We start from the raw sequence: 13,256 nt of genomic DNA, 5'->3' as shown, positions 1-13,256 counted from the left end.
ACTCCTAAGACCATTCTCACTCAACTGTGTTCTTCTAATATCGATTTCCAACTAATTATAATCATCTAACCACCATCGTTTGACTATGATCTCTCAAATTAAACCTTCGTTGCTCCACTACGGCCCCTCTAGCCTTCGTTGCCTGACAACGGTAGTTTCGACCTTTGTCGTCTGCCGACTACAATCTCTCTGATCTACTTTGTGAAAAATAACCCTTCTGACCTCTATCGGCCACCAGTTATAGTCTATCAGACCCCAATTGCCCAACCACGGATTCTTTAACCTTTGTCACCGGAGTTCAATCCCTCTAAGCTCTGTTGCCCGCTAGCTAAGATCCCTCCAACTTCTGTCGAAGCTGACTAAGGTCCTTCCGACCTCCATTGCTCACAAACTATGGTCTCTTAGACCTTAGTCGCCATACTACAATCAATAACCTTTATGGCTCAACTACAGTCCCTTCGACTCCAATATAATCACTAACTATGATCTCTTTGATATTTGTCGCCTAACTATGATCTGCCCGACTAAATGAATATGTCAACATTCTCTTGAGATTAATACTAATGCCATTGGATTTTAATTCCAACCATATAATATACTCTATATGATATATATTTATTACATTAAGCACATATCTAACAGTAACTGTGATTTTCCTCTTATCATTTTTCTACATAAAAAATCTTGATATATATCCAAGGATTTCTTAAAAAAATATTATTTTAAAAGTACATTTTCAGAGAAAATTAATATATATATATTTTAGTATTTTAGATTTTACAGCTTGCTGTTGAATTGAAGCTTTTGTCCTGCTCCAAAATAGACAAGCTACTGAAATAGTAAACCTATCCTACTATGAAACAGTGGACCCTACACACCGCATCTTCGTTCGTTCACACCCAATCAAATTCATGCAACTTGATCGACCCAACTGATTAATTAACAGCGACTATATATTTCAAAATTGCAGATAAAAAAAAAAAAAAAACATATATCATTCCCCTGATAAAATTAAAATTAAATGTAAAAAAGAATTACAGCTGGCATCCTGCTCTTCTGACTATCGGCGGTGTGGAGGCGCCTCCGGCGAAAAGATGAGCTGTCCGGGCGAGAGGATGGCGGCTGGGTCGTACCGGGCCTTCCGGTCCAAGAACCGGCTCCAGCCCTTCTCACCAAAGTGGACAGCCCACTGGCTTTGGTCCCGGTAGTGGGGTAGGTAGAGCTTGTAATTGTATCCGGCGGACCGGCACCGGTCCACCACGGCCTGGTTCTCCGCCATCATCTCTTCAGCCGATGGCCCGTCCGGCGGAGGCCGAGCAAACCGGAGGAGCGCCACCAGGTAGAAGATTTCCCCGTCCGGCACCGACACGGACATTCTCTGGTCCCACCTACAAATATATATAAAGAAAGTAAATTAAAAACCACACTGTGCTCAATTCCGAATTATGGACTTACTTTCTTCGGAGCATGGGGTAGACGAGCATGGGCCCGCCGACACCACGGCGGAGGATCATGCGGAAAACCTCCCGATCGAAGTCGACTATGTCGCATGCGGAAACGAAGATGTTGAGCCACGGGTGGGGCGCGTCCCAGGTCCCATTCACACGTGCCTCTGCCTCGGAGTGATTCACACGTGATAGGAAGTCCACGTATGACACTTTCGCGCAGAACTCCAGGCCCTTGACGTAGCCTAGAGGCTTCAGCATTTCAGCCGCCCGCTGCAAAAGTGGGCATGATCGTAATTAAATATCAAATGCAAATGCGTCCAAATATATACTAGAATCCAGCATGAGATCCTTCCTAATTCCTAGAAAGACTCGATTGACGAAAATGCCCCTGATTACTTGTATCTACTATCGAGCAATTGTTAGGGATTACTTATTAATTTACCAGGTCAACGTTGTCGTCGCCGTGGCGGCAGTGAAGGGCGAGCTCGAGACAGTAAAGGAGCGGGCCGGATCCTTGCGGGACCCGGTCTGGGTCGAAGGTTTGCCGGTCTGAGTCGAGCGGGACCAAGCCGTACCCGTTGACCGGATCGTTACAATTGACAAATGCAAAGCCCTCCACGTAATCGAACGAATCGGGCCCGTATCCGTTAACCAGCGATTCGGCGTCCGATGCGTACCGTGCAAAATCACTGTAGACAACTCGTATCCACTTCACCTAGAGAGGAAAAAAGCAAATGCTTTGCACTTATAACCCTAGGAATTTCTTGCTTCGTTGAAATCACAAAGCTCCCAGCAGCATTTACGATACTTTTGCAAACAAAGAATATTATGTAAAAGTGTTAATTTAACTAAATTATTGGACGAATGTGCTAATCTATAGCATTCACAGCAGTATTTTCGGCCAGTTCCTTTTTTTTCTCTTCTTGGAAAGGAAAAAGTTACTGCGGTAACGAATGAGGAAAATGGATAATTATTTGGGTTCGGCGAAATAAAATCGTGCAGAAAAGGACTGGAACGGTTGCTCATGGAATGACAGCTAAGACGAAGAGTGATAATAAGCAACAAAATAGTGAAATACTACTAAGAAACGAAATTTTAGGGTTTCGAAAAAAGTCCCAAATTTAAGTGTGGAGAGGTCAAGCTGGGACTGTGGAGTGGTGTGGACTGCGGAGTGCCGTAAAAAGATCGGTCAACATACCGCATCAGGGGCGGGGAGAAGTGGAATCCAAGCCCGCGTAATTACGCCGAACTGACCAAGTCCGCCTAAAACAGCAAAAAACAAGTCGGCCTCACCGGTTTCCGGCGAGCAAAGTCGGCGCTCGCCATCGCCGGTAACAACTTCGAGCTGAGATACGTTTACAACTTGCGGGCCGTGACAAAAGGTCTGCCCGCTCACGCCCCCATTAGAAAGAGTGCCGCCAACGGTCAGCCCTAAATAATCCGTCCACGACCGCGGCGCCAAACCGTGCTCCGTCACAGCCCACTCCAACACTTCGGACCACAACGCACCGGCAGGCACCTCTGCGCATGGTCCTCTCGGCCCGCCCGTGAGCCCGATGGGCCCAGCGAGCACCCGCATGTCGAGTACGAGACCGCCCGCTGCGCCAGCCTGCCCGTGAATGGAGTGCCCGTTACCCCGCGCCGCCAAGGCGAGGCCATTCGCGCGAGCGAAGCGGATAGCGCTGGCGACCTCGTCGGCGGTCGAGGGTTGAATCACTGCCGCGGGCACAGAGGTTATCATACCGCCGAAGTCGCTCCCGAACGATTTTAGATCGCCGTTATTAGTTTCGTCGGCGGCGTTGAAGTCGTCATCGCCGGCGGTAGCAGAGAGGCGGCGAGGTAGGTTTTCGAAATAGGCAATCATGGGGGCGGCGGAAGAGGACGAACTGGATTGGAGAGTGAGCGGTTGGTTTAAATAGGAAAGATGCTGCTTTAATTATTGAGTTTTATTTTTTTTTCTTGTTTTATTTTATTTTAAACTAAGTGTATTTTAATGATAAAAAAGAGTATTATTAATATTAAGCTCGAGCTTAATTTTCGAATAAAAAAGATAGGAAGAGAGAAATATGTTTTCAATGAACAGGTCGGGCCGTCTGCTACTCATTTTGTTTATCCAAACCGACAAATGTTAGGAAATTTGCATATTTTTTTCAATTTTTTTTTGTATTTGCAAAATAGGTAAATGCTAAGGAAATTATACCTGCTATTCATATATACCCATATTTGATATATGGGAATCATACATATGACACTGCCTTTCATTAGTTTTCATTTTTAGTATATGTTATTTTTTATTTAAGGGTCCAAAATTTTAATTTTATAGGCTTTTTAAAATTAATAAAAATTACAAATTATTGTTCTTAGTCTTCATTTAAACCCTTAAATATATCAAATTTATGCATCGGCACTCATTATTTCCACCAAAAAAATCATGACCAGATTTGTCCATGTGAATAGCCCAACCTTACTAATGGATAGAAATGAAGAGTGAGTAAGTGAGTGACCGAGGAATAAGTGAGAGAGAGAGAGAGAGAGAGAGAGTAGAGATGACATTTTTTAGAATACTTAAAAAATTATGAGCGGTAAAACAGGCAAACTATCAACTATATCAATTTTAAAAAGTCATCAAATTCTTCCACATCACTTCTTATTTATAGAGTTTTGAGAATTACATAAAAATATTTTACTGAGAAAAAGTAAAAAAAAAAATATAACGTTGTACATAATGCCTATGCAACGTACACATTCTTCTAGGCATGCTTCTCTGATTGGATGACAGGAGAGTATGGTCGATGAGCTTCGACATGTTGCTTTCAAATGAGTTCGATCAATAGTGTTAAGTGGACAAGAGCAAGTGTGCTCGGACAAGTATGTGGGCGAGTGCTGAGATGAGAGGGAACCAATGACTAGCAAGTGGGTTGTCATGGTTGGAGACTTGTAGGAAGCTCAACGATTACTTGAGAAGAGAGGAGCAAGTGAGATGCCATTGCGGGAAGAGAGTGCTCTGGCTATGGTTGTGATGAGTCAAACTAAGAGTCCCATGACTAAGCAATTTCATGTAGTTGAGTTTGGTGAGAATTGTCGTCTTGGGAGAGAGCAAATGACTGAGATGTGGTACAGGCACTTAACAAGTGCAAAGCTACTAGCTTTGAAGAGGAATCCTTGATCCACTTCATGCAAAGCGAGCTACTCATAATACTCGGGTGAGTGACGCCTATTGGTCATTTCGGGCAAGTCCTCCTTTGAGTTTCAGTGGAGTTCCCCAAGTGGTCCTTGTTCAGAGACAAGTTCCCTTGCAATGACATGCTAATTAGCTACCTGCTACACACCTGCAAAGACGTATGCAAGTGTACACCTTTCATCAGTTTCCATTTTAGTTCATATTGTGGAAACTCAATGGATATAGAGCAGAGACAAGAAAGCAAAGTAATGGAAAAAGCTGAGAAAGAATTTGATATTGCATTACATCAGGTCAAATACATACAGGCCTATTTATAGGAAATAAACAAGTAGGCGATACATAGATAGCATTAGGAAATTAATTGTTAGGAGTTTTGTCGTGTTGCTCTAATATGCCCCTGCAAACTGATGATCCAGATTGGACCGTCAGTTTGAGTCTAAGTTTGTAAAATCTAGGAGTAGATAAATATTTGGTGAGAATATCCGCCACTTGATCAATAGTGCTGATCGGAAGTAATCTGATTGTGTTGTGTTGGATGTGATCTCTGACGAATATGTGATCTATCTCGACGTGCTTCGTACGAGCATGAAACACCAGATTATTGGCGAGGGCTATTGCGGACGTGTTGTCACAAAATAGGTATGTCGGGTGAGTTTGTGGTATGCCGAAATCTGTCAGAATTCTAAGAAGCCATAGGATGTCTCTTGTGAGGGCTGCTAAGGCTCTGTACTTGGATTCTATGGATGATCTCGTGACCGTGGTCTGCTTTTTGACCGTCCAGGAGATAAGTGTATCTCCAAGGAATTTGATATTGTATTACATTAGGTCGAATACATAAAGGCCTATATATTTAAAGGAAATAAACAAGTAGGCGGTGCATAGATAGGAACAAAAAATTAATTGTTAGGAGTTTTGTTGTGTTGCTCTAATACATATTTCTAGCTAGTAATTTAATGGCCCATAATTTTAATTTTATAGGCTATTTAAAATTAATAAAAAAATATGCAAATTATTAACTTAATTTAAGCCCATAAATAAATCAAATTGATGTATAAGCACTCATTAATTATTTCTCCCAAAAAATCATGATGAGATTACAATTATACTTGTCTTATATGAATAAAAAAAATTATTAGAACACTCAAATTACAAGCAAGTTTCAATATGATTAGATGGGCCATCCCCTTAACTTTTTTTTTGGGGGGGATATGTGGTTAATTGGCCGTTAGATTGGAGCTATTATTAATAGTCCAATCTCCACAGTTCTATAGTAATCGCATTAATGATCATATTTACATCAACAATACATATAATTTTAAGATGAGTTGAATTGAAATGTTGCTTGTGAGATAAAAAAGGGCATCAAAATTGGATAAGAGAACTATTTATTCTACTTATAACTATATCTCAAGAAATATATACTTTTCTCTTATATGCATAAAATTTAACAATAAAGTGGATTTGCTCTCAATTAGGATTAATTATTCTGTGCAAATACCCGACGGCGTCCGGAGACGAATGATAAAGCGCCATATCACTTTATTACTGTGTACCGGTGCTATGTTCTGCTCTGATTCATCTCCGGACGGTCCGGTGTTTGTAAAGAATAATTTTTGCTCAACTAGATAAGAATATGTTTCTTATTTAACATTCCTAAATAACTCATTGATAAGTAATGCTAATAAATTTATCTTTGAGTTATTTACGACCTACATTACTTTTAAATTCAAGCGGCATAGTATAACCATTGATAATATATAGTGAGGATGCAACAACCCTCTAAAAAGAATTAGCATATCATTTATATCACTTTTTTATTAGAAAATATAATGCAAAACAAACATTAAGTTTACAACTTAGGAAAATTCGCCATTTCTCTTCCTTACATAAAATAAAAGATGAATTTGAGGAGTTTTGCATCATAGATTAACATATTATTTTTATCAGAATTTTTTTATTAGCCCTTATTTAGCCCACAATAAGGTGTCTAGGTCAATCATTTTAATTTATTTTTTTCTTTTTTCATAAACCTTGAAACACTAAGAAAATCCAAAGACATCTTAGTCCCTTTTTTCCCTCAAATAGTCAAATTCTTATCATCAATGATTTAAAGAAAAGATGTGACTTAGTTGCTTTAGATGTATGTTATGTTGGATCCAAATTTAATTATCGGTTATAATTAACTTTATTAGCAAGTAAATTTGAGAGACCGAAACGAATATGTATTGCGAATAAGGAAAAAAAAAAAACTGGGGAAAAGTTTAACACTAGCTCAATAATACTTTTTGATTGTGTAATAAATTTAAAATCTGTCTCTTCATCATTTATTTATATGATTCTCATATCTTCACCTTTCTTTTCAATTTTCATTCAATTCTTACTAAGTGATAAAAGTTTAGATTTTGATAGTTTTATCAAAAAATAAAATTTTTATTGGGATTTCAATATATATATATATATAAAAGAAGACAAAAATACTATTTGTTCGAAAAGAAAGTCTATTAATACAGTTACATGATAATGCAGCAATATTTTTTATAGTATGTACAATATTTCTGTTAATCAGTGCGTGTCAAGTTGCTGAATCATTAAATTATTAATGATGCAGCTTAGCTTAGGCTTTGTTGGTGTAGCTTTTTGATGTTTTTTAAAGTTTTTTTTTATTTTTACCAAAATTCATCTCATAAATGCTAGACCCTCTCTCCTTATCTGCTTGCGTGCCAGATCTTCGTACAATGCTAAGACGTTAAATATAATATTTCTCTACCGCCGCGAATACTCCTGGACGCAACATTACCAAAATTCATTATTTAAAAAAATTTTGAATTAAAAATCTCCTTTGAAAAGTAGTACAAAAATCCTCTCAAATGTAGCCGACGGACATCATTTTAACGCTTCTTAAAGTAACTTTTTAGTATAAATTTTTTAATTTTTTAACTAAACAGTTTCTAAAAAAAAAAGTAAGAAAACAATCACAAATGAAGCCTTAGTTCTTATTGCTTTCTAAAACAGCTTTATAATTTAAAAAAAAATGTAGTTCAATAAATTTTTGTACTAAAAAATTATTTTAACTAATAGTAATAAAGTTGTCCCAAACAAAACCTTAATATATTAGATGATAATTTTGACTATCAATTAAGAGTTTTTTAATAAAAAATTGATGCATATTATCGATGTGAGCTTGGATTAATTATTCTCTGCATATGCTAAATGCTGTTCGGAGACTAATCAAAATGCACCACGTCACCTCTTGCCCGGTATTACAGTACGATATTATTCGGTACCACTGTTCGATACTACTGACGTGACGCATTCTGAATTTAACTTAATTTACACAAATGTCCATTTTCTTCATGATTAGAGAGAAATGTGACTGATGTATGATTGCCGTCTTAGAAGGTAAGACTTGTGGCTGAAATAAATCTCAACTTACTAACCGCGAGTCTTTGTACGGCCATAATACACTTATTAGGCGTGGCTTGTTGTAAAAACTCTCGGTGCCTGGGGCCCACTTGACATGACGTGTACTGATAATGACTTCCCCGACTGCTGGCGACATCTGAATTATTTTTTTTTTCTGTTTATTTAAATATATTTTTTTTCATAATTTTTATTCTTTTAATGATTTAGTGAGCTTGAAAATTAAATTAATAAATGATGAAGGATCGGCCATTCTCATAAGGTTAGAAAAATTAAATAAAACATGTGAATTGTTTCCAAGGGAAAATACAAAATATCGTTTTCTTTGAAGTAAAAAACTATTATAAGGCGGCTGTCATAAAAATTATTTTAAAAGGAGTTAAATTTTTTATTACAATATATTGATATATATGATATTATACTAAATTTAAATATTATTAAATTGATATTGATGTTAATATAATACAAAATTTTTATGTATAATACTAATCTTAAAGCTAATCAGATATATTCAATGTTAAAAATTGTTACTGATTTTTTTAATAATTTTTTTTTATATAATTATATCACTCTCATATATTTTCTTTTGAAATGCACATATTACCATTATAATACTTGAAAAATATGGAAAATACCTTATCATTGAATAAAATTGTGATAATTTTAAAAAATAATAATATAATGAAATATATTTACGTATTTGTACTTATTCTACCCCAATTGGGTGGGGGCATTGGGGGCCTACATTTATTAAGGTTTTAAGTGTTGTACATTAATTTTGCTTGTGACGTGCATAACAAAATAATTGCAATAATAAAATATGAAGAGTAAAGAATAATATCATTATATATACTCAAATAATATAATCATTTGATTTGGTTAATAAATAAAAATAGCATACAATCAAAAGTGTATGATACTCTCAATTTTAAATGATCACTCATGTAGAATTATCATTTTTTGTGTTTTTTTTTTTTTGAAATATAACAGTTAAATATAAACATAAAATAGTTGAGCTCGATTGCTCCATAAATCAAAATTGATGAGCTAAAGCATTTGACAAATATTCTCTCGCTTATAAAAACAGTATTATTATGTCAAAAAGATAAAGAAAAAGTCAAATTCCTCTCTATAATTTTTTGAAAGATATGAGAATATGATATAAGATAATAAGATGGATATTTGTAGTTCAACAGGTAATTAAGATAACAATTATTTATAGGGAGAAGAATATTAACTCTACAGTTTGCAAAGTGCAAAAGAAACTCCTTTAACTGAATTAATTGGTCTTGCTTGGCTGATCTCCCACTTAGACTTCGTTTGAGACAGCTTTTTGTTACTTTCTAGAACTTTTTTCTAGTGCAAAATTTCTAATTTGTAAAATTTTATACTAAAAACCTGTTAGAAAGCAGCAAAAAAGCTATATGAAACGAAGCCTTAGAGGAGTATAAGTGTGTGCCTGCTCAAAATTCTCCTCAAGAGCCTCATACTACATTCTTGTAACAAGCATTTTAAAAATAATATCCCTTTTATAGAGAAAAGAAAATATCAATAAACCAAGTGATAAGTAAGTGATTCATTGTAATTATTTGTAAACCTGTAAATTTCGGGTCACGGGTCGGGTTCGAGTCGAACCCGGAATTGACCCGGCACTATTCGGGTTCGGGTCAACCCGACCCGTTTTCACAAACGGGTCGATTTTCTGGACCCGGTCCCGACCCGCTTCGGTTTGATTTTTCGAGTTCCCGCGCGGTGCAGAGGAAGGCCGGCAGCGGTGCGGCGGCGGCAGTGCCGGCGAGGGTCGCGAGGCAGCGGGCCCGATGCAAGCGGCGACGATATTGACATGTCTAATTATTTGTTTGTCATTTTCTTGCAATTTTATGTGATTTATTGCTTATTCTTTGGTGGAATTCAAGTTCAATCTACACAAATGTATTTAATTAGTTTGTTGAAATCTTAGTCCTAAGCTTGCAAGTGCATCTATTACAACCTTTGATTTATATATGGCGTACCCTATGAATTCTAACCCAAACAAATTAAACAAAATTTAAGAAGTGGGAAAAAAACTTGAAAGTTATAGAACACTTGGCCCCTTAAATGATCCGAGGGAGTTTCAAATTATTCTTCTAGTGATTAATTTAGTTATCTTCTTGATATTGCTCGCCTTGTTTTATGGAACTACTAATTATTTTTTATTATAAATTTGTTGGGAATATATTTCATATTATCTCTTAATCGATTCTTGGAGTTTCTCAAACGTTTTAAGATGTTACAATGTGCATCAGAATTCATATTTGATCAAATAACTTTTATGGTGAAATGTCAATATTGATCCTAAATAGTTATATTTTATTTCTAAATATTGCAAGCATCAAAGAGATAGTTGGTTAGAAATAAGATAATAACAAATATAATTATTTAACTTTAAATCATTTTTATAAAGATTAAGAAACCGCAAAAAAATCTTAAGTTAAGCACAAAAAATCATCAAAGTTGGTGCAAGTTTATTTTGAAACGAAGAGCTTGTAATAATAGATATATTAAATATATCAAAAATTTGCGGCATAAGAAAAAAAAAATAAGGAGAAGAATATGTTTTTTTTTAGAGATAAAATATTCGTTATTGCTTTCATAGAATCTTTCTTGTTACTTGCTAGAAAATTTGAGTTGGTAGCGTGTGTGTTTTACGTATCATCAATATAATATAAAAATTAAGCACTCAAAGAGAAAAGTTGTAAGACCGAAACTTTTTAACGTGGTAAACCTAGAAAGAAAAAAAAAATCTTAGGATGATATATAATAAGAAAAAATTTTCTTGATCGGGCACGAATCTCGAGGCAAAAATCAAGTTGGAAACTTCAAAAATTAAATATGGTATTAACTGAACTACGATTTCAGCAAACTTACAGCCAAACTAAGTGTCTCGGAAATACGAACCCAACGACACCAAATTCGACTGAATCCAAGCCCAAATGAGTCCAAATCAAGGACCCGAATGAAGCGCTGTTAGAAAGATCGTACCACAATTTGAGTTATCAAACGGTTTCCAAACATAATGTGCTTGTAGTCAAATTGAGAGGCTTGACGAATCGAATCCAACGAGCACAAGATCTCTGAATTTTGACATCATTAAAACCCTCAAATGTCTGACGAATAATACACGGTTAAGGGATTAATTATCAAACGTCCATCCAACCACTCCTAATTTACCCTGATCTCTCACATATTTACGGGCCATGCCACTCCATAAATCTATAAATATGCCTTGAGAGGGGACCCAAGCAAGAAGCAAGACCTAAGAAGAAGAAGAAGAAGAAGAAGAAGAAGAGGAGAGAAGAAGGATAAGAGGGAAGAAACTCCTCCTCAACAACCGCCCAGAATTCTACTCGACTTCCACGGAATGCCGGAATTCTGCCCGACTACCATGAGAATCCGGAATTCTGCCCGACTTCCACGGGACGCCAAAATTTTTCCCAAGTAGTGCCGGAGTTTCATCCGAACTCCTTGTGACGCCAGAATTCCGCTCGATCTCTTAGTGACGCTAGAGTTTTACCCAAACTCTAAGTGACACCGGATTTATGCCCGAATACCATCTAACGTCGGAGTTCCCCTAACCGCCAACTGACGTCAGACTTCTACCTGATGTCGGACCTCTGCTTGTTGCCAAGTTTCTACCCGATGTCGGACTTCTGCATATTGTCAGACTTTCACTGGACATCTATCTGATGTTGGATTTATGTCCATTACTGGATTCTACCTAGCACCTTCATTCTGACCTTCGTCGTCAGACAACAATCTTTCCGACCTCTGTCGCCCACCGACTACGGTCCTTCTGAGTTATGTCGCCCACCGACAACAGTCCTTACTACCTCCATCGCCCGTAGACTACGATCCTTCTAACTTATGTCGCCCACAGATGACAGTCCTTCTGATCTCCGTTGCTTGCCGACTACGAAGATTTTAACTTACGCCGCTCACCAACTACAGTCCTTCTGATCTTCGTCGCTCATCGACTACGGTCCTTCTAACTTACATCGCTCACCGACTACAATCCTTCCGACCTCCATCGCCCGTCAACTATGGTCCTTTCGACTTATGTTGACAACCGACTACAATCCCTTCAAACCAAACAAGCACATTAGTAGTGATTCTTTGTATTCTCATCATGTAATGTACTCTATAAGATGTACATCAAGTTAAGGCCTTCCCCCAAGGAAAGGCCTCATTTGTAATCAACTGCAATACTAGTGGATTCCTTTAAACTAAGTTAGGCCTCGTGGTTTTTCCCCCGTTCCCGGGATTTTTCATGTAAAAATCTTGATGCCTCTAGTGAATAACGCACCCTCTCTTTTTATATATGTGTGTGTTGGATCTTCGTACAATGCTAAGACATTAAACTTTATATTTCTCTACAACCACGAATACTCCAGGACGCAACATAGGGTATAGCCCATATAAAAAATTAACTATATATCAGAAGATACAATAATCATTTCTTCCACACAATTGAAGAAAAAGATAATAATTTGAAAATAAGATATTTGAATTCTTTTATGGCGGTTAACAAAAATCAAGTGTCCACATATGGACAACACCCAACAATAGGGCTTGATTTATCCAATAAGAATTATAGAAAGTAGGTGTCCACGGTGAAATAGATATACCCAACAGCAGGGTTATATCTTGTCAGAATTCTGGAGATGATGACAATTACTGACGGTGATCGTTGGTGATGATGGAGGTTGTCGGTGGTGATCACTGGTGGTGATCATCAGTTGTGATAGCTAACAAATACAAGAGAGCTCTCTAGTATTCTCATTTCTTCCTCTCTTTCATATGGAGAATGAATTATAGGCTTTTGGAGATACGGTATTTTGTAATTTGAACCAAAATTCAAAATAGTATATCACATGGTCCATATTGATTTCCTTAATCATGAACTATGTTTTCAACATTTAAGTACCTTAATAATGTCGCAATTGAGTGATCTTGGACTCGCTAGATTTATCTCGTCGAGCCGCTCAATTCAACTATAAGTATGTCAATTTTGGATGTTAGATGATCATTATTTTAATTTTAATAGTATCAAATTCAAAAATTACCTCGAGCTTCATACAAATCATATGATTTTTCAAGAGTCATATCACTCCTGATCACACATATACATTTAGCTTTTGGCAGAAGAACGTATAAGTTAAATAAGCCTA

At 36.9% G+C, this 13,256-nt stretch overlaps 1 protein-coding gene across 2 annotated transcripts; it reads right to left on the bottom strand.

The window, feature by feature from the left end:
- Positions 1-932: 932 nt before the first annotated feature.
- Positions 933-3,349, bottom strand: LOC110094204 (cytokinin dehydrogenase 11). 2 transcript variants are annotated; one of them, XM_020819379.2, is made up of 4 exons: positions 2,647-3,348; positions 1,891-2,163; positions 1,456-1,718; positions 933-1,388 (listed from the first exon to the last, which is right to left on the bottom strand). In XM_020819379.2, the coding sequence occupies exons 1-4, from the start codon at positions 3,310-3,312 to the stop codon at positions 1,061-1,063; spliced, it is 1,530 nt and encodes a 509-aa protein (XP_020675038.1). In that variant the 5' UTR covers positions 3,313-3,348; the 3' UTR covers positions 933-1,060. The 2 variants fall into 2 exon arrangements, with proteins under 2 accessions (XP_020675038.1, XP_020675040.1); XM_020819381.2 differs by lacking the exon at positions 1,891-2,163 and having other exon boundaries at positions 2,647-3,349.
- Positions 3,350-13,256: the final 9,907 nt, after the last annotated feature.

Source organism: Dendrobium catenatum, unplaced genomic scaffold (assembly GCF_001605985.2).
Source record: "Dendrobium catenatum unplaced genomic scaffold, ASM160598v2 original_scaffold_117459, whole genome shotgun sequence".
NCBI classification, from domain to species: domain Eukaryota; kingdom Viridiplantae; phylum Streptophyta; class Magnoliopsida; order Asparagales; family Orchidaceae; genus Dendrobium; species Dendrobium catenatum.
This window is presented reverse-complemented; position numbering and strand designations above follow the sequence as displayed.